At 43.8% G+C, this 23266-nt stretch overlaps 1 protein-coding gene across 1 annotated transcript in view; it reads right to left on the bottom strand.

Moving 5' to 3' along the window:
* Positions 1 to 4821: 4821 nt before the first annotated feature.
* Positions 4822 to 23266, bottom strand: part of LOC128696582 (uncharacterized) — a 31381-nt gene continuing 12936 nt past the window's right edge. Inside the window, exon 2 of the mRNA XM_070094636.1 lies at positions 4822 to 5304. Within this exon, the coding sequence (XP_069950737.1) occupies positions 4822 to 5304 (483 nt within the window). The remainder of the gene's footprint in view (positions 5305 to 23266) is intronic.

Here is a 23266-nt window from a genome sequence, read left to right as displayed (position 1 = left end):
TTTGTATTACAGTGGCTCTCTGCCTTGTTGCCCCTATTTACACTGAGTACAAGTGTATTTGTGGCAAAGGGGTAGCCGATCAATTCAGTCTGCATGGTCTGGTTCGTATGTTACACACAATGAAGTCAACGAGATCATCAAGAGAAGCCTTGCTACAGCCTTGTGCCCAACCAAGAGAGAACATCTTTACTACTCAGCAACCCCCCCCCATCCCCTAAAATCTGCATACAACCCTGACGGTATCACTATATTCCTGGGAGAATGGAAAGCTCCTGGAGTGGGACTTGTACATCTTCCCTGGCCGACACCTATATCTCTTAGAGTGCTGGTAAGCAGGGCGGTGCTGTGGATCATAGGGAAGTTCACAAGCTCAACAAGGGATTTGGCTCAGCAGTACCAATTCATCCCTATAGGATCGGAAACCCTTGGCTTGTGGGACAATAAAAAACATGCAATGGATTTCCTCAAGGAGTTGAGTTAAAGGTTCATCGAAGCTAACAGACACCCAAGGGCTGCCGTCTTTCTTTTCCAGCGCCCAAGTCGCGATTCAGAGAGGGAACGCTTGATTCAGTTCCCTGCTGGCATCTGAGCAGCTCACGGAACTCCACAATTTAAATTAGTGTTTCTCCAAACTTTTTGCAGTTCTTCGTGTTAGTAAATGCTTGTACTCATAATTATATTAGTTTTTTTCTATGTAACATTTAAATAAAGTAAAAAATCAATGAAGATTAAACAAAGATTAAAAATTAAAAAATAAAGATTAAAAACAAAGATATAAAAAGAACATTAAGATTAAAATCAACAAAAATATATTTATAGGGATGGCAGGGAGAGAAAATAAACAGTCCTAAGGAAAATTCCCAGAATTTTTTCCCAGAACAAGTTTATTTTCTTTTTCTTCGATGATGAGTTAGCACCAGAGGTGTTACTATCTCTCTCTCATATATATATATATATATATATATATATATATATATATATATATATATATATATATATATATATATATATATATATATATATATATATGAATTTGGTAGGGTGTGCAAAAGAAGAAAATTAAAGGTGAATACAGGAAAGAGTAAGGTTATGAGGATAACAAAAAGATTAGGTGATGAAAGATTGAATATCAGATTGGAGGGAGAGAGTATGGAGGAGGTGAATGTATTCAGATATTTGGGAGTGGACGTGTCAGCGGATGGGTCTATGAAAGATGAGGTGAATCATAGAATTGATGAGGGAAAAAGAGTGAGTGGTGCACTTAGGAGTCTGTGGAGACAAAGAACTTTGTCCTTGGAGGCAAAGAGGGGAATGTATGAGAGTATAGTTTTACCAACGCTCTTATATGGGTGTGAAGCATGGGTGATGAATGTTGCAGCGAGGAGAAGGCTGGAGGCAGTGGAGATGTCATGTCTGAGGGCAATGTGTGGTGTGAATATAATGCAGAGAATTCGTAGTTTGGAAGTTAGGAGGAGGTGCGGGATTACCAAAACTGTTGTCCAGAGGGCTGAGGAAGGGTTGTTGAGGTGGTTCGGACATGTAGAGAGAATGGAGCGAAACAGAATGACTTCAAGAGTGTATCAGTCTGTAGTGGAAGGAAGGCGGGGTAGGGGTCGGCCTAGGAAAGGTTGGAGAGAGGGGGTAAAGGAGGTTTTGTGTGCGAAGGGGCTTGGACTTCCAGCAGGTATGCATGAGCGTGTTTGATAGGAGTGACTGGAGACAAATGGTTTTTAATACTTGACGTGCTGTTGGAGTGTGAGCAAAGTAACATTTATGAAGGGGTTCAGGGAAACCGGCAGGCCGGACTTGAGTCCTGGAGATGGGAAGTACAGTGTCTGCACTCTGAAGGAGGGGTGTTAATGTTGCAGTTTAAAAACTGTAGTGTAAAGCACCCTTCTGGCAAGACAGTGATGGAGTGAATGATGGTGAAAGTTTTTCTTTTTCGGGCCACCCTGCCTTGGTGGGAATCGGCCAGTGTGATAATAAAAAAAAATATATATGTATATATATATATATATATATATATATATATATATATATATATATATATATATATATATATATATATATATATATAGTCATGATCATCGTCAAGATTGAATGTTTTCATTGCAGATGAATCTCTGATGGTGAGACACTCAGGAACACACTATGAATGTCTCTTACATATTGTCTTCCACTTTTATCGAAACTTTATTTAATTATCCTCTGGCGACTACCAATGGCCTGACTTAAGTTGCACTCGCAGTCTCCTAACAAACGTGTCGTCGCCTTGTTCTGCTGTAATTGTATTTGCCAGCAAGATTCGTATTGCCTCTGAAATTGCTTCCACGAACATGGAAGTTCCGGAAAAATACAGTAGTATTTCTGGAAGTGTAGGCAAATAGAAACTAGCGTTCTTTGATTGTCTTCACGAAGAAGAGCGTGTCTGTGTAAATAGCATTGCCTCTTTGTCTTCACGAAGAAGAGCGTGTCTGTGTAAATAGCATCGCCTCTTATGTCTTCACGAGGAAGAAAGGAAGCGCCGGTAAATCCAGAAGTGCCTTTAGGTCCTCACATTAAAGATGTGTCGGCAAGGACACTAGTAACTCTAATTAAAATTACCTGGCTATTGATTCAAATGTAACTCTTTACTGGATTACGAATGCGACTGGTAGGCGAAACGTCTTCAAAAAAAAAAAAAAGGGGGGGGTCGACATATCTCTCATTCTATGAGAACTTCTTTAACTGGATTCAAGAACAAGGATGTGATAAAAAAAAAACATTCCTTTCTTAAATGTCGTCACAAACAAGGCTGCCTTTTTATTGCTGACATGAAAAAAGCGAGAAAATTTCATCAGAGCTATAGAAAAAAATGTCTCTATACAAGGAGGCATTTAGTTTGCATGGAAAATTAATTTATCAAGGAAAAGCTCTGAGCTGTTTGTGTCTGTGGGGAAATATCAGCGTGTGAGACGCACAACGTACGAAACAAGTCGTTGTCTCTGGGACTGATTGTAACGTAGTCACTAGGTTACGTAAAATGCTCACTGCACTAAAGTCACAGTACCCTATTTACAAAAAAAAATCCAAATAATTCTACAAATTGAATTTCAGAATTGGATAATGCCTCGTTCTGATGTTGACAATTATCGAGTCACGAGCGGATTATCCACTAGTCACTTGACGACGATGCGAAACGGATCCAATCGCTGTTCAGTTTTCGTTCCTATTTCATAGTTAAGTTGTTTTAAAATTTAGATGCAGTCGTAACAGTAAATTAAAATTCTTCCTTAAAACTCCAGAAAGAACTTACTTCTCCTGGCCTAACACAAATTATATTACCATGAGTTAAGTTAACTTAGGAAAAATATGTTCAGCAATGTGTCATTTCTTCATACTAAAACAGCCTCACTAAGACAGCCTCGCTAAGACAGCCTCGCTAAGACAGCCTCGCTAAGACAGCCTCGCTAAGATAGCCTCGCTAAGACAGCCTCGCTAAGACAGCCTCGCTAAGACAGCCTCACTAAGACAGCCTCACTAAGACGGCCTCACTAAGACGGCCTCACTAAGACGGCCTCAGTTAGCTCCATTAAGAGACAGTCTCACTAAGCCTCATGAATACAGCCTCACTAAGACAACCTCACTAAGAGACAGCCTTGCTAAGAGACAGTCTTACTAAGAGACAGCCTTACTAAGACGGTTTGATGTATTGCAAGACTGTTTACTGGACACGAGACTGGCACACAAATATTTACGCATAATGAATGAGTCTGAGTATTGAAGGAGACTGAGTACAAATACTTCACATCACTATCTTCTCCTCTACATCACTATCTTGCCATCCACATCAATATTTTGTCCTCATCAATATCTTATGTCCACTACATGATGTTTTCAACATCACTATCATGTCTGCCACATCAACATCTTATACCATCAAGCACATCACCATCTCAACAGATCACTTCTCCTGTGGACTGCGGAATGAAAATCAAACTTATAAAATCTTGTTTTATCATTTGATTATCGTGCAATTCGTGGTTCTCAATCTCTCTCGCTCTGACGATAGAACGATGGAAATAAACACAATCAACTCTTTACTAAGCCCAATACAAAATTCTGAAAGAGGTTATTTAATTCTCACAAACTTCGTCTAAGATTCTTTTCGAATACCAAGCGAAGCGAGAGTGCACTAGTGAGTGTTTGCAAGGCCAGAATGATAGCAGGTTTGCGGGACCTCGATATAGGTTAATGGCACCTACTAGACGCAAGGGACATTCACAACTTTTTTTTTGTTTTTTTGTGAAGGGATCACTTAGGTAAAGCACACTGATGAGATTCTTAATGCTAGTGCTCTTGACGGACTACAGAAGGGAATTTCAAAGAAGTAACGGAAACTCAACGAAAGGGAGTGAAGACGTATCAAAGAAGGAGGAAGCTCCTAGGTTTACATGGAATTATGTCAGCGACAATAGTTAGAGTTTGACAGAGATGTTGGAAGTTTCAACAAAAGTAACGATAGAGTGTTTCACAGAATAGATGAATATAGAGGAGGCGGAGAAATTACGAAGGCGAAGATTAGGCGAAACTTCAAACTTCACGAAGGAAGTGGAGCCCAGACAGAAGAGTAGTTCATACAGTAGATGGGGTCCAGAAAGGAGAGTAGTTCATACAGTAGGTGAAGCCTTTTAATCGCACCTCGATACTTCACCAATATATGCATAATAAAGAGCTCACCAGTATCTTAACTAAGTCACCTACTGATGAGACCTCAGCTTCCCCTAAAGTCTGTGTAGAGCAGCTTTTCGAAGTCCTAATAAGCTGCATCTTAATCTAAGGTCACACTAGGGTGCCTGGTTTCATCATAGCCTCTGGTGAAAAGATATATTTGGCCTCTGGGGATCCACGTTCATCGGCATTGATCACGGAGTTAGGAAGAGTTACAGATTTCGTCCCCGTGGGGGACATTGCACCTCTTGGAGACCCTGTTTTAGAGCTCTTTGGGTACGGAGGTGGCGGCGGGGAACCATAGGTAGGGGCACGAACCATGGAGTATGCTGAATGACGAGAAAGGGTTGAGGTATCATGGTAGCTGTTTTTGTCCAGTAGACTTCTACCATTCTCACCCGCAGAGTCGTGGCCTCTGCTGCCTCGCTTAATGGTGCAGAAATTTGGAGTGGCGGAGGAGAGCGAAGTCGGAGGAACAGGATGAGGGTAAAGCCCCAGGTCGCTGAAGGAGGCACGCCGCCCATTGGGAACTGGGGCATAGTCCCTGCTGCTGTAGTCCACGAAGGGTACGTAACCCCGGCCTTCTTCAGTATCCTGTGGGAGAGGGGAAGGCTCAGAGTTAGTATTCTACACAGTATATCACAATGATTGTTTGAGTATCTTAGGCTTATGTGAATTCAAGCACACATGAATGCACACACACACACACACACACACACAAACACACACACACACACACACACACACACACACACACACACACACACACACACACACACACACACACACAGGTTAATTTTTGTTCAAGGGCTTCGAGAGGCACAAAGGTATAACATACAAAGAAAGACGACAGAGAGAGGGGAAAGAGATTGAAAACATTATGGGATAGGAGAGGAAATATGATCCAGCTGGCAAATTTTCAGAGAATAGGGTGGTACTCAAGGGGAAAAAATAATCTAATTAAATTGATTTTCAAGTCAGAAATGGTACAAAACAGAATCCTGCAACAGAAACTATGACTAAGGGGCTCATCTAATTACCAGTGGGTGTACCTCAACCATGAAAGAACATGAGAAGAATGAGAGAAACTGAGAGGATTCAAAGACACAAGGGGCATAAGAGAGAGTGAAAGAGATGGGCAGGGAAAGCCCAGGCTCAAGATGACCAGAAAACACAACCTTCCTCAGAATCACCCACAGAACACAACCAAAAACCCCAACACAACGAAACAAATTAAACCCAAACAACCCACACTCCACATTCACAGCCTCGACTACTGCTATCACAAACTCCAAGTGGCCTTTCCTAGTATCCTGCCAGGTCTCCTACACCTCTAGAGCCAGCAAACCCACCAGAAGACAATATTGGGAAAATCTGAAGGTATGGCACACCAACACAGACGGAATAGCAAATAAATGTGAGGACTGGGACAAAAGAATCATGGAGGTATCCCCTGATATCGTAGTGCTCATGGAAAGAAAGCTCACAGAGATAATAACAGATGCGATCTTTCCATCTGGTTATCACATTCTGAGGAAAGGTAGAGGGAACAGAGGGGAAAGAGAAGATGGAAGGTATGAACAGAGCGGAAGCAAGGGACTGCATGGTAGGAACACTTTAGACTGGTGGTGATTGCAGTGATGTACAACCCACCACAGAATGTCAGGAGACCATGACAAGAGTATGGTGAGAGCAACAGAGCAACGGTGGACACAAGCGGTGGTGGCCAGAAGGGCCCATACGAGCAGAGCAAAGTTACTAGTTGTATATTTCAAACAACTGTGGTCACATGGGCGACCAGAAACGTGGAAGGCTAATTTGATGATGGAGGTCGTACTGGGAAACCTCATGCATCAACATGTTATTGGCATTACCAGAGAGATAGGTGAGGATGAACCAACAAGGCTGGACCTCGTATTTACCTTGAGTAGTCCAGACATTGGGGATATTGGGGACATCATAGCTAGTGACCATGTGGTCCCGAGCTTCGAATACATTGTAAAGTTAAAAGTGGAGAGTGAACTAGCATGGGTAGGACGGGAGAAGCTAACTACAAAAGAAGGGGCTACAAAGGCATAAAGAATTTCTTTCCTGAGATACAGTAGGAAAGAGAACCAATGGGAAAAATAGTAAATGAAATGATGGAATACGTGACCATAGAATGCAAAGAGGCAGAGGAGAGGTTCATACCCATGGGCAACAGAAACAATGGGAAAACCAGAACGAGCCTTTGACTCACCCAAAGGTGTTGAGAGGACATAATTAAGTGCGCTAGAGAATGGAAAAAAATATAGAAGAAAATGGACCCAGGAACATAAGCAGATTAGCCAAAGAGCCAGAAACGAATTTGCACGAATATGGAGAACGCCCAAGTGGCAATACGAGAATGACACAGCATCGAAAGCCAAATCTGATCCAAACCCGTTGTATAGCCACATAAGGAGGAAAACAGTCAAGGGCCAGGTACTCAGGCTGAGATAGAAAGGAGGGGAGATCACAAGAAACGATGAAGAAGTATTTGAAGAGCTCAACACAAAATTTAAGGAAGTATTTTCAGTAGAGACAGAAAGGACTCCAGCAAACCGGGTTTGTAGGGTACACCAAGTGTTGGACACATTACACAACGGAGAGGAGGAGGAGGCAAGAGGCTGCTAAATGAGGTAGAAACCTCAAAGGCGGTGGGATCGAATATTTTTCCATGTGTCCTGAGAGAGGGAAAAGAGAAACTGTACGTGCCACTAACAACAACAATCTTCAATACAACAGGTGACAAAACTATAGACCAGTGTATCTCACATGTATAGGATTCAGAAGTTATGGAGAAGCTATTCAGAAAAGTGGTGGTGCTTATATACGATAACCAGCACAGTTTCAGGGAGGGGAAATCCTGTGTCACACACCTACTGGAGTTTTACGGCAAAGTGACAGAAGGCAGGAGAGACTATACGACAAGCAGGCATGAATAACAAGACACTGCAATGGATCAAGGAATACCCAACAGGAAGGAAAAAAAAGTGATGGTATGTAACGAGGTGTCAGTTTGGGCACCTGTGACGAGCGGGGTTCCACAAGGGTCAGACCTAGCTAACAACTGGTTCCTGGAGTTTAGTCCCAGAAGGGCAAAGTCATGAAGACTGGGGAAGATCAAGGAAGACTACAAACAGAATACAGGTTAGGGTGCCAAAATCTGTAAGCCTCAGTCAGGGAAAAGGATCTTGGGGTGAATATAATACCTAGCACATCTCCTGAGGCGCACATCAACCAAGTAACTACTGCAGCATATGGGCGCCTGGCAGACCTAAGAATAGCGTTCCTACAACAGAGGAAATATTCATTCAAGACTCTGTATACCGTGTACGTCAGGCCCATATTGGAGTATGCAGCACCAGTATGGAACCCACACCTGGTCAAGCGCGTCAAGAAATTAGAGAAAATGCAAAGGTTTGCTATAAAACTAGTCCCAGAGCTAAAGGATATATCTTACGAGGAGATGTTAAGGGAAATCAACCTGACTATACTGGAGGACAGGAGGGATAGGGACGGATGTGGACAGAAGGTTTCAGAGATAGGACGCAGCAACAACGGGTCACAGCTGGATGCTGAAAACTCAGATAAGTCCCAGGTAGGTAAGGAAGTATTTCTTCAGTCATAGAGTTGTCAGGAATTGAAACATTCTGAAGAGTGGTGTACTAGAGGCAGGAACCACACATTGTTTTAAATATAAATACCGTAAAGCTGTTGGAGCATGGAGAGAGTGGACCTACTAGTGACCAGCGAAAAGGCGGGGTCAGGAGCTGTGACTCGACAACTGTAATCACAAATAGGCGAGTACAAATATATGAATACACAGACGCAGACACACACACACACACACACACACACACACACACACACACACACACACACACACACACACACACACAAATATCATGGAGCAGGGAGAGAGTGAATTAGTATCGACCAGTGAAGAGGCGGGGCTAGGAGCTATCATTCGACCCCTGCAACCACATATAGGTGAGTACATATAGGTGAGTACGTATACACACACACACACACACACACACACACACACACACACACACACAAGTGAGGGGAGCTCACAAGAAATGACAGAGGATTATGTGAAGAGTTCAAGAGATTTAAAGAATTCACAGTGGAGACAGTTACAACTCCAGAAACACGGAATGGTGGGGGTGCTCCATCAAGTGTTCAACATAACACACACAGCCGAGGAGGAGGTGAAGAGGCTGCTAAGCGAACTAGATGCCTCAAAGGCGATGAGGCCAGATAACATCTCTTTGTGGATCCTGAGGGAGCAGAGATGCTATGTGTACCACTAACGACGATCTTCAACACATCTATCGAAACAGGGCGACTACCTGAGGTATGGTAGATAGGAAATGTAGTCCCAGTTTTTGAGAAAGAAGAGAGACATGCAACATTAAACTACAGACCAGTATCACTTACATGCATAGTATGCAAAGTTCTATGACAAGGTGACAGCAGTAAGGGAAGAGAGAAAGAAGGGTGGGTAGATTGCATTTTCTTGGACTGTAAAAGGGCTTTTGACACAGCTTCACACAAAATATTAGTGCAAAAGCTGAAGAACGAGGCAGGTATATCAGTGAAGGTATTGCAATGGATCAGAGAATACCTGACAGGAAGGCGAGTCATGGTACGTGACGTGGTGTCGGGTTCCATGGGGGTTCTAGGACCGGTGCCGTTTCTGGTATATGTGAACATGACGGAAGGAATAGACTCAGAAGTGTCTGTTTGCGGACGATGTGAAGAGTATGAGGAAAATTCAGTCTGACGAGGACCAGGCAGAACTACATAGGGATCTGGACAGGCTACGGGCCTGGTCTAGCAACTGGCTCCTGGGGTTCAACCCCGTCAAGTGCAAAGTCATGAAGAGGCCAAAGAAGACCACAGACAATACAGCCTAGGGGGCCAACTACTACGAACTTCACTCAAGGAAAAGAACCATGGGGTGAATATAATACCGAATTCATTTCCTGAGGTGAACATCAGCCATATAACTTCTTCTTCTTCTTGATTCGCCGGTATAGCTCCCGGCCCGGGCCTTTTCCAAGTGGTGACCCGGCCTTGGCTCCCTGTCTAGGGAGTGTCTGAGACCTAAGTCTCCCATGGGAGGAGGCACAAGTACCCCTTCATCTTTGGGACCTATTGTCCCCAGGCCTAGCTACATTCCCCGCCCTCACGGGGCTCGTAGGGAGAAGCTAGGTCTCTCTGGTCTGCCATCCCCGCCCCAAGGGGGTTAATGGGAATGACAGTCTTGTGAGCTGCAAGCTCAGGCTCAGGCACCTACCCTACCCTAGAAGAGTTAGGCAAGGTGTCGATCCCATATAACTGCTACATCATATGGGCGATTAGCAACCCTAAGAGTAGCTCTCCGACATCTCAGTAAGGATTCGTTCTGGACCCTGTACACCGTGTACATCAGGGTTATATAAGAGTATGCAGCACCAGTTTGGAACCCACCCCTTGGCCAGCACGTCAGGAAATTAGAGAGAGTGCTAAGGTGCATGTCCTGCGAGGAAAGGTTAAGGGAAATTGACCTTACTACCCTGGAGGACGGAGGGATGGGATGATAACTACATATAAAATATTGAGAGGAATCGACAAGGTGGACAAAGGTAAGATGTTCAAGAGATGGGACACAGCAACAAGGGGTCACAGTTGGAAGCTGAAGACTCAGGTGAGTCACAAAGAAGTTAGGAAGTATTTCTTCAGTCAAAGAGTGAGTATGATAAAACCCAGAGTAGGGAGTGACCCAGTAGCGACCAGTGAAGAAGTGTGACCAGGAGCTATGAATCGACCCCTGTAGCCACATTTAAATGAGTACAATTATGTGAGTACACACACACACACACACACACAGAAAAGAGGCACTAAACTATAGACCTGTGTCATTGACGTGTATAGTATGCAAAATTATGGAGAAGATTATCAGGAGGAGAGTGGTGGAGCACCTGGAACGGAACAAGAGTATAAATGCCAACCAGCACGGATTCACGGAAGGCAAATCCTGTGTCACAAACCTTCTGGAGTTTTATGATAAAATAACAGAAGTAAGACAAAAGAGAGAGGGGTGGGTTGATTGCATCTTCTTGGACTGCAAGAAGGCCTTTGACACAGTTCCTCACAAGAGATTAGTGCAGAAGCTAGAGCATCAGGCGCATATAACAGGAAGGGCACTGCAATGGATCAGAGAATACCTGACAGGGAGGCAACAACGAGTCATGGTACGTAATGATGTATCACAGTGGGCACCTGTGACGAGCGGGGTCCCACAGGGGTCGGTCCTAGGACCAGTGCTATTTTTGGTATATGTGAACGACATGACGGAAGGGTTAGACTCAGAAGTGTCCCTGTTTGCAGATGATGTGAAGTTAATGAGGAGAATTAAATCTGATGAGGACCAGGCAGGACTTCAAAGAGACCTGGACAGACTGGACACCTGGTCCAGCAAATGGCTTCTCGAATTTAATCCTGCCAAATGCAAAGTCATGAAGATAGGGGAAGGGCACAGAAGACCACAGACCGAGTATAGGCTAGGTGGCCAAAGACTGCAAACCTCACTCAAGGAGAAAGATCTTGGGGTGAGTATAACACCGAGCATGTCTCCGGAAGCACACATCAATCAGATAACTGCTGCAGCATATGGGCGCCTGGCAAACCTGAGAACAGCATTCCGATACCTTAGTAAGGAGTCATTCAAGACACTGTACACCGTGTATGTCAGGCTCATACTGGAGTATGCAGCACCTGTTTGGAACCCGCACTTGATAAAGCACGTCAAGAAACTAGAGAAAGTACAAAGGTTTGCAACAAGGTTAGTTCCAGAGCTAAGGGGAATGTCCTATGAAGAAAGATTAAGGGAAATCGGCCTGAGGACACTGGAGGACAGGAGGGTCAGGGGAGACATGATAACGACATATAAAATACTGCGTGGAATAGACAAGGTGGACAAGGACAGGATGTTCCAGGGAGGGGACACAGAAACAAGAGGCCACAATTGGAAGTTGAAGACACAAATGAGTCAGAGAGATAGTAGGAAGTATTTCTTCAGTCATAGAGTTGTAAGGCAGTGGAATAGCCTAGAAAATGACGTAGTGGAGGCAGGAACCATACACAGTTTTAAGACGAGGTTTGATAAAGCTCATGGAGCGGGGAGAGAGAGGGCCTAGTAGCAACCGGTGAAGAGGCGGGGCCAGGAGCTAGGACTCGACCCCTGCAACCACAAATAGGTGAGTACAAATAGGTGAGTACACACACACACACACACACACACCCGATGGTGTAAGGAGGCAAAAACAAAGTGCAATAGAGAATGGAAAAAGTACAGAAGGCAGAGAACACATGAAAATAGGGAGATCAGTGGCAGGGCCAGGAACGAGTATGCACAGGTAAGGAGGGAGGCCCAGCGACAGTATGAAAATAACAGCATCGAAAATCAAGACTGACCCGAAACTGTTGTATAACCACATCAGGAGGAAGACAACAGTCAAAGACCAGGTGATCAGACTGAGGACAGAAGGTGGAGAACTCACAAGAAATGATCAGGAGGTATGTGAGGAGCTAAACAGGAGATTTAAGGAAGTTTTTACAGTAGAGACAGCAAGGGCTCTGGGAAGACAGCACAGAAGGGAACATTAAGAGGGAATATACCAACAAGTATTAGATGACATACGAACAACCGAAGAGGAGGTGCAGAAGCTGTTAAGTGACCTTGATACCTCAAAGGTGATGGGACCGGACATCTCCCTGTGGGTCCTTAGAGAAGGAGCAGAGATGCTGTGCGTGCCCCTAACCACAATCTTCAACACATCCCTTGAAACTGGGCAACTACCTGAGAAATGGAAGACAGCAAATGTAGTCCCCATATTTAAGAAAGGAAACAGAAATGAGGCATTAAACTACAGACCTGTGTCTCTGACATGTATTGTGTGCAAAGTTATGGAGAAGATTATCAGGAGGAGAGTGGTGGAACACCAGGAACGGAACAAGATTATAAATGAAAACCAGCATGGGTTCATGGAGGGCAAATCCTGTGTCACAAACCTTCTGGAGTTTTATGACAAGGTAACAGAAGTAAGACACCAGAGAGAGGGGTGGGTTGATTGCATTTTCCTAGACTGCAGGAAGGCCTTTGACACAGTTCCCCACAAGAGATTAGTGCAGAAGCTGGAGGATCAGGCGCATATAACAGGGAGGGCACTGCAATGGATCAGGGAATACCTGACAGGGAGGCAACGAGTCATGGTACGTGAAGAGGTATCTCAGTGGGAGCCTGTGACGAGCGGGATCCCACAGGGGTCAGTTCTAGGACCAGTGCTATTTTTGATATATGCGAACGACATGATGAAAGTGTCTGAAGTGTCCCTATTCGCAGATGATGTGAAGCTGATGGGAAGAATCAAATCGGATGAGGATGAGGCAGGACTGCAAAGAGACCTAGACAGGCTGGACATGTGGTCCAGAAACTGGCTTCTCGAATTTAACCCTGCCAAATGCAAATCATGAAGATTGGGGAGGGGCAAAGAAGACCGCAGACAGAGTATAGGCTAGGTGGACAAAGACTACAGACCTCAATCAGGGAGAAAGACCTTGGGTTGACCATAACACCGAGCACGTCACCGGAGGCACACATAAAACCAAATAACTGCTGCAGCATACGGGCGCCTGGCAAACCTGAGAATAGCGTTCCGATACCTTAATAATGAATCGTTCAAGACACTATACACTGTGTATGTTAGGCCCATACTGGAGTATGCAGCACCAGTCTGGAACCCACACCTGGTCAAGCACGTCAAGAAGTTAGAGAACGTACAAAGGTTTGCAACAAGGCTTGTCCCAGAGCTCAGGGGAATGTCGTACGAGGAAAGGTTGAGGGAAACCGGACTGACGACACTGGGGGACAGAAGGGTCAGGGGAGACATGATAACGACATACAAGATACTGCGGGGAATAGAAAAGGTGGACAGAGATAGGATGTTCCAGAGAGGGGACACAGAAACAAGGGGTCACAACTGGAAGCTAAAGACTCAGACGAGTCACAGGGACGTTAGGAAGTATTTCTTCAGTCATAGAGTCGTCAGGAAGTGGAATAGCCTAGCAAGTGAAGTAGTGGAGGCAGGGACCACACATAGTTTTAAGAAGAGGTATGACAAAGCTCAGGAAGCAGAGAGGGAGAGGACCTAGTAGCGATCAGTGAAGAGGCGGGGCCAGGAGCTGAGTCTCGACCCCTGCAACCACAATTAGGTGAGTACAATTAGGTGACTACACACACACACACACACACACACACAAACACATGACATGACTGAAGGAATAGATTCAGAAGTGTCGCTGTTTGCAGACGATGTGAAGTTAAAGAGAATTCAGTCGGAGGAGGATAAGGCAGGAGTACAGAGGGATCTGGACAAGTTGCAAGCCTGGTACAGCAACTGACTCCTGGAGTTTAACCCCACCAAGTGCAAAGTCATGAAGATCGGGGAAGGGCAAAGAAGACCGCAGACAGAGTGCAGTTTAGGGGGCCGAAGACTACAAACCTCACTCAAGGAAAAGGATCTTGGAGTGTTTATAATACCGAGCACATCTCCTGAGTCGCACATCAACCAAGTAACTGCTGCAGCATATGGGCGACTAGCGAACCTAATGAAAGCATTCCAACATTTCAGTTTGGAGTCGTTCTGGACCCTATATACCGAGTACGTCAGGCGCATATTGGAGTATGCAGCTCCAGTCTGGAACCCACACCTGGCCAAGCAAGCCAGGAAACTAGAGAAAGGGCAAAGGTTTGCAACGTGACTAGTCCCAGAGCATAGGGGCATGTCCTACGAGGAAATGTTAAGGGAACTCGACCTGAAGACACTGGAAGACAGTGAGGAACGGGGGGAGGAGGCATGATAACGACATATAAAATACTGAGAGGAATCGACAAGGTGAACAGAGACAGGATGTTCCAGAGATGGGACACAGCACCAAGGGGTCATAACTGGAAGCTGAAGACTCAGATGAGTCATAGGGATGTTACGAATTATTTCTTCAGTCACAGAGTTGTCAGGAAGTGGAACAGTCTGGAAAGTGAGGCAGTGGAGTGAGTTACCATACATAGATTTAAGAAGAGGTAAGATGAGGTAAGATAAAGCTCATGGAGCAGGGAGAAAGTGGATCTAGTGGCGACCAGTGAAGAGGCGGGACGAGGAGCTGTAACTCGACCCCTGCAGCCACAACTAGGTGAATATATATATATATATATATATATATATATATATATATATATATATATATATATACATTTGTGTGTGTGTGTGTTTTATTCCCACATCCACCTCCTGGTTATAGTGACAGAAATTTGAACAAAATACACCACGAGCCTCGTTACAAGATTACAGTGCTTGTAAGTTGAACACACATCCACCATCAATCACATTAGCAGATTACAGTACATGAATTTTGAACATGCATCCACCACCAGCCACATTACAAGATATAAAAAAAAATCTTAAGCAAACGAGTAAAAGGAAGATTAATTAAAACGAGGAGTCGCTTCTATTGTTCCTTACACCTCAGGGTAAAACAGAGAGAGAGAGAGAGAGAGAGAGAGAGAGAGAGAGAGAGAGAGAGAGGGAGTGAGCTGCGATAGTCATACTTGAATGGGATCACCTTTGTAGTGGTTGGAAAGGTGGGATAGAATTACCTTTGTAATGGGAAGGAAGGGTTGACGGAGTCAGCTTCATGGTGGGTGGTAAATTAGGTTGGGATCACCATTGTTTTGGATGGCAAACATGAATGGGATCACCTGTGTAGTTGGTGGTAAAGTTGGATAGGATCATCTTTTTTTGTAGGTGGCAAAATTGGATATGATCACCTTTGTACTGGGTGGCAAAGTTGGATGGGATCACCTTCGTTGTGGATGACAAATGAACAGCAAATGTTTCGACTTGCAGTGCTTATTTTAAGTTATATTAAGTTTGAATAGGTTTGATTGTCGTCTGTAAGCAAAAAGTAACCAATTTAAAAATTCCATAACAACAAAAAATTGTGGAGGGAAATCAAACACGAGGATTGAGCGAGCTATACACAGTAACATAATCACAATTACATTGCTGTCACCTAGAGGTTACCTGGAGGTTACCTGGAGGTTATTCTGGGGATCAACGCCCCCGCGGCCCGGTCCATGACCAGGCCTCCCGATGGATCAGGGCCTGATCAACTAGGCTGTTACTGCTGGCCGCACACAGTCCAACGTACGAGCCACAGCCCGGCTGATCCGGCACTGACTTTAGGTATCTGTCCAGCTCTCTCTTGTAGGCAGCCAGGGGCTTATTGGCAATTCCCCTAATGCTTGATGGGAGGCTGTTGAACAGTTTTGGGCCCCGGACACTTATGGTGTTTTCCCTTAGTGTACCAATGGCGCCCCTACTTTTTATTGGGGGCATTTTGCATCGCCTGCCCAGTCTTTTACTTTCGTAGGGAGTGATTTCTGTGTGCAGATTTGGGACCATTCCTTCCAAGATTTTCCAAGTGTAGATTATGATATATCTCTCCCTCCTGCGTTCCAACGAGTACAAGTCAAGTGCTTCCAAGCGTTCCCAGTAGTTAAGGTGCTTGACAGAACTTATACGTGCAGTAAAGGATCTCTGTACACTCTCTAGATCTGCGATTTCACCTGCTTTGAATGGAGAAGTTAATGTACAGCAGTATTCCAGCCTAGAGAGAACAAGTGATTTGAAAAGGATCATCATTGGCTTGGCATCTCTCGTTTTGAAAGTTCTCATTATCCATCCTATTTTTTCTTTGCAAGTGCGATCGTGGCACTGTTGTGATCCTTGAAAGTGAGATCCTCAGACATTACTACTCCCAGGTCCCTTACATTATTTTTCCGCTCTATTGTATGGCCGGAGTCAGTAGTATACTCTGTTCTAGTTATTATCTCCTCCAGTTTTCCATAACGGAGTAGTTGGAATTTGTCCTAATTGAACTTCTGACTAAGTCACTGTAATACACTGACTTTGATTAGACTCATCAGCTGAAATATCTAGGTATTAGTCGACTGTTAGAGGGATGGAAGTATATAAGCCTAGTTAGGATAACAGCTCATTGTAAACTCGGTTTTTTTTTTAAATCAGAGCCTTGTATACAAGTTCGATGTGGCTTGTTGAGAGTATGTTACATTTTAGTCGGCGTATGTCACACACCCATATAAGCATGCATCCCGACCAGTAAACCAGGCTCAACCAGCCATTCACAAGCAAGACCGCCAAAGCTGTGAAACGATGCGGTACACTCGTAAAGTAGCTTTGAAATTAAGACACATGTGCAACATCTGGGAATCTTTATTGTAGACGTTTCGCCATCCAGTGGCTTTATCTTGTCGGTATTATATACCATTCTTACACAAGTAGCTTTGGTACATTCACCTTCCCAGCTGGTCGCTACAGTTCTTACCGTGTCTTGTGCTTCAGTTCGCCTCATTGTACATAGCTGTAAATACTGTACATAGGCAATATACATATTATAAACACAGCTTGTTTTTGGTGACGAAAATACAATCACTTACTCTGCTGCCTTTTTGATCGTTCCTAAGTGGTTATCGTGTGCAGGTCAAGTAGTCTACACCTGTGTTCGTAATATTCATGATGACAGATTGACAGGGACACGACCCAACTAATGTCCTCCGTCACCACAACGCTGCGGGAACAGTGACGATGACTTAATAGAGAACTTCTCACGACAGAATAAGATTCGGTCTCTCGATTGAATAAATTCGTAATGAGTAGTCAGCCAAAGTACGCATCACCCTATGCAAGTATAATATACTTGGAAACCATGTACCCATGTTTCCTTAATCTCAGATTACCAGTTTCCAGAATTAGGATACCTTACAGAAAAGGAAACAAATGTTGGAAGTGAATGAAACTTGAGGAAGAGATCGTCGAGAGAAAAAAAAACAAAGTGTGTGTTTCATACTCAGAAGATGCATCACTGAAGCACTGATGTTTTACATCTGGATTCAGACAAAATTCTACCGACAGTAGTTTCAGAATCGACTGTTTTAGGAGAACACGTATCTCTTCGTATAGACCTTAAACAAAGCACGACTTGATGAAGCTCTATACAATCCAAAACGTTTCACAATTAAGGCTTATTCTTCACCATGGGTAATTTCAAATTTGACTAAAGTCCTAAATTCAGCATGATGCAAATTGAGACACGACAATACTTCTACAAAACAATAAGTCGTGTTTCACTAACACTAGATAATTTGGAGCAGAAGATCAGTCAGGATTTACATATCTGTTGATTCACTAAAATGCTACAGCTGCGAGAGATACGATCACTCCAGCATCAGTGTTCAACCACAATTCTCTTAGGTATCCGCATGAGCCTACCCGAAAAATAAATGCCTGTAAAATCAAATGGAAGGAATCGGAAGCTTCCCAGTATTCTAACTGCAAACGAATACAATAAGTAACTCAACGGTAAAGACCATTTGTGTACAGTTTAGGATATTTATTAAACGAAACGTTTCGCCAAAAATGGCTTATTCAGAAGCCACTAAAGAACAGAAAAAGTACAAAAACCATGACTTTAACAGTCCACAAGTAACCCGCACATAGAAAACAATTATGGCGACGTTTTGATCTTACTTGGACCATTAATTAGTCACACACTAACATACAAAGGTAAGAGAGCATATATATGTGCCTTGAACTGTACACAGGTGTCCTTTTCCACGGTTTCTCGGTATCACCACACCATTTATGACCAAGAAGTCGTCCAGCTTTCCTCTCTAAGCCGGCAAAAGGGTACTCAGTATTGCTGACCATCGGGTGCTAGTTGTGTGTGAGACTTAGCAAACACCGTTGTATTCCTCTTACCAACAACTTAACGGGAACTCGACAAAGAGAACTCATACACTCTATTTTACAGAAGGTACTTTAAACAGGAAATGGTTGCCCGTTATGCAGACCTTGGCGTTTGGATTGACAAAAAATTGTCGCTTGAAAAACAGTGGAATAAATCAGATCTTGGATTCATTCCAAAATTAGTGCTATAAAATTCATGAGATTAGTTAGGTAGAATTAAAATTATTTTATTTCCATGCTACTCTTTCGTTAACTACTGTTCGCGGATCCTGATCAGCCCTGCGTCAGCCTACCCCTCAGAAATAGAATGGAATATTTAAAGGTCTGTAGGCTTGCCAAAATCCTTTATCGGCAAATAGACTCTGCCTAAGACGTAAAATCCTCTCAGCTCTGTGCTGGTCACGTTCTCATCACTGACAACACTAGGATAACAACCATGAATTTCGATGTGTAGCAGATTTTTGTTTCTGTGTATTTTTATGAGATTCGAGAATAAGGGTGTTTTTGATTGCGATTCTAACACAGGTTTTCCGAAATGTCTATATTTTTTTTTAGATTTTGTCATCCCTTTTTTCTGCGTTTTTATCTCTACACTTTGTTGCATTGCATTAATTTAATAAGTACATTTAAAATTTAAATTTGTGATTATTATATAAATTATTACATAGTGGCAGTTCCTAAATTTACATGGTAGCAATAATGGAATTTCATAACTGTAAGTAGATGAATAACATTCATGTGCAACACCTGGGTATGATTGTTCTGAAGACGTTTAGAGGTTATTTGAAGAAGTTGAAGCTGGAAACATCGAAAGACGAGATAATCAGTCTTCAGCCTGGATGAAAGTGTTCACCTCCATAGTCCTGATGAATCTGAAGCATAGACAGCAAGGTGTTCGATTATACAATAGTTAGAAGAGGTGCAGAAGTTGAAGACATTGTCACTGGTGTGCGGGACCCACTAGTGAAAGCAGGTCACGCCTAAGAGTTGGGTCAGAGGTTAGCTAACTGGTTGAAGAATGTATCCTCTCTATCAAAATTCCACAGTGTTGTGTTAGACAGGTATGGTAGTAGTATGGTAACTGCAGCTACCACCCCAAGGATTCTTGATACGGATACCACACAGTCCAATGAATATTCGAACCATCCTTTAAGTAGGACACAACAGTGTTGAAGTATTAAGCCAATCAGAAGAATCATTCTCAAGGTATCCCACGGAATCTGCTGCTCTATTTCCACATAGAAAATTCGTACATTGGTACCTACACAGCCGAATAACAATCCTACCATTCCTCCAAGATGCATAAACACTGAAAACTTGAAGCAGATCAGAGGACTCGTTCTCAAGTTATAGCGTAGAAGACTTGGAAGAGGAGGAGGAGGAGAAGGAAGACGACTACTACTGAAGTTATTCCTCAGTGTGGACTCCGAAAGTTCTCTGTTATCTGTCTTTCACGTGGTCTCCTGTGTGTACCTTTTCGGGGATACTTGAAAATAACGTTGTTTCTCTTAAACAGAATAGTAAAATTTCGTTGTATAAAATGACACATATCTAATTACCGAGTTTATTGAAAGTTAATTAATAAAATTAACCTAATAAATATACTTTACTTTTAATATTCTATCAGTCTCTAAAACTGGGAGTGTTTTAGCGTGTTTGTTCCAGTTTACTGTCACCCACGAACACTATACACTGTTTGTTCCTCTCACTTCTTTTCGACGAGTAATTATTAACGAATTTGTATTTTAATGCATTTTATCTACGCTTTAAAAAGTTTTATATAGTTTTAAAGAGCGTTTTACAGCGTTTTATCAAAGTTCAGGACCAACTACATTGGTTTGGAATGAAAGACATTGAATTATTTGTACATAGACTATATTAATTGCAAATTATCCGAACATTCCTCGAGGATACATCACGCAGCGGGTTATACTCTGATCACGCAGCATAAATACACACAACCACCAATTGGGATTTAGAGTTATTAATACAAATAATCGGAGACAAATGTCAAGAAAGAAGCGGAGAGTTTCGATTCAGTGAAGTGTGAAGAGTGGACCAGGTCCCGGGGTACGTGGATATTAGCTGGCATGAGTAAGCGGATACAAAGGCAAAAGAGTCGTTGTTGACTGGTGCGGTCAGTGATCGGGCCAGTTGGTGAGGCGTTGGTGACTGGAGACCTGGAGTTTACCTGGAGAGGGTTTCGGGGGTCAACGCCCCCGCGGCTCGGTCTGAGACCTGGCCTCTCGGTGGATCAGGGTCTGATCAACTAGGCTGTTACTACTGGCCGCACGCAAGCTGACGTACGAACCACAGCGCGGTTGGTCAGGTACTGACTTAGGTGCCTGTCCAGTGTCTTCTTAAAGACAGCCAGGGATCTATTGGTAATCCCCCTTATGTAGGTTCTGGACACTTATTGTGTTCTCTCAATGTACTCGTGGCGCCCCTGCTTTTCATCGGGGAATGTTGCATCTCCTGCCGAGTCTTTTGCTTTCACAGGGAGTGATTTTCGTGTGCAGGTTTGGTACCAATCCCTCCAGGACCTTCCAAGTGTATATTATCATATATCTCTCTCGCCTGCGTTCCAAGGGACGCAGATCAAGGGCCTTCAACCGTTCCCAGTAATTTAGGTGCCTTATCGTGCTTACATGTGCCGTGAAAGTTCTTTGTACACTCTACAGGTCTGCAGTGTCGCCAGCCTTGAAGGGGGCTGTTAGTGTACAGCAGTATTCCAGCCTAGAGAGCACAAGCGATTTGAAGAGAATCATCATGGGCTTGGCGTCCCTAGTTTTGAAGGTTCTCATTATGAATCCTACCATTTTCCTAGCAGATAAGGTAGACACATTGTTGTGGCCTTTGAAGGTGAGGTCCTCTGACATTATCACTCCCAGGCCCCTCGCATCGAAATCGAAACTCTCCGCTTGTCTCTTTGACATTTGTCGCCGATTATTAGTATTAATGACTAAATCCTACTTGGTATTCGTGTATTTATGCTGAGTGATCAGAGTATAACACGTTGCGTGATGTATCCCTGAGGAATGTGCAGATAATTGGCGATTAATATGTGTACAAATAACTCAGTATATGTGTACAAATAACTCAGTATATGTGTACAAATATCTCAATGTCGTTCATTCCGAAACAATGAAGTTAGTGATGAACGGGATCAGTGATTCGGGATTCCATTCAACGGGATAAGCAGGCGTCTTGTGATACGCTAATTTCTCCTTTGAAGGAGGTTAAATCAGTCACAGGGGCCTGAGGCTCCTTGCAACACGGGTCTCGTGGGGTGAAGGTGGTGATTAAAAGGTTGAGCACATGTTTCCTGTGCTTCCCGTAGATCGGTTGGAAGCGCATTCAGCTTACAATTAAAGTCCATAGTTCGATCCCCCGGTACGGGTGGACACATTGGGTTTGTTTCCTGAAGACACTTGCTTTTCCTCTTCACGTAATACCAAGCAGGTACCTGGGTGTTAGCCGACTGGCGTGGGTCGCATCCTGGGGACAAAATTAACCTAAGTTGTCCGAAATGCTATGCATAACCATGGGCTTTCTATATAGTATGTCACTGATGTCCGCTATGTCTGTATAAGTTATATCATGTATTAGTAGAAATAAAGATTATTATTATTATTATTGACTTTTTGTAGGGTTTCCGACACTGCGATCACATCCGTGCATCTGTTTCTCTTCTCCAAATATAACGCTTGTCGTGGACGTGTGCGGAGGTTCACAATGTTGAATAGTTTTCCACGGGACAGGATCTTGTCAAGTGTCTTTCCCATGGACGTGATGGTGCATCCATTTCAAAGCAGTCGGGTGTGGCAGTTTTTCTAGGGACTTGATGGTTGGGTTGGATTTTCCCTCTTGTTAAATCCCAGAACGTGAGGGGTTTGAACTGGCCTGTGAATCCTAAAACTCACAGGTCAGTGCCGACTCACTTGTCATGGTTCAAGCCCCATCCTTTCCCTGATTTGTTTGCAATCGTGGCACAACAGGTTTCCCTGCTGGTCGCGGATTTTGTTTCTTTTTTGTTTTCGTTTTTCTGCAGTAGTGATGGCGGTTATAAGTAGCCATAAAATAAGTCGGGACCTCTGCACTAGTACAAGCTTGTAACCTCACTAGTACAAGCTTGTAACCTCCTGTATGGTAAGTGTTGGCGTCCTGTAGAGCGGGACGGTGGTGGTATATATGAACCTACAGCAACGCTGAGGAAGATGAGTGGTCGAGGTCACTCATTCAGGTGTCAAGAGTAGTCGAGGTCACTCAGGTGTGAAGAGTGGTCGAGGTCACTCATTCAGGTGTCAAGAGTAGTCGAGGTCACTCAGGTGTGAAGAGTGGTCGAGGTCACTCATTCAGGGGTCAAGAGTAGTCGAGGTCACTCAGGTGTGAAGAGTGGTCGAGGTCACTCATTCAGGGGTCAAGAGTAGTCGAGGTCACTCAGGTGTGAAGAGTGGTCGAGGTCACTTAGGTGTAAATAGTGGTCGAGGCCACTCAGGTATGTAGAGTGATCGAGGTCACTCAGGTGTAGTGGTCGAGGTCACTCCGGTGTAGTGGTCGAGGTCACTCAGGTGTAAATAGTGGTCGAGGTCACTTAGTCAATTGTAAAAAAGAGCGCTAGAGTTGTCGAGTCAGTCAAGTGTGAAGATGTTGATGGA

This window comes from Cherax quadricarinatus, chromosome 47 (genome assembly GCF_038502225.1).
Source record: "Cherax quadricarinatus isolate ZL_2023a chromosome 47, ASM3850222v1, whole genome shotgun sequence".
NCBI lineage: Eukaryota > Metazoa > Arthropoda > Malacostraca > Decapoda > Parastacidae > Cherax > Cherax quadricarinatus.
This window is presented reverse-complemented; position numbering and strand designations above follow the sequence as displayed.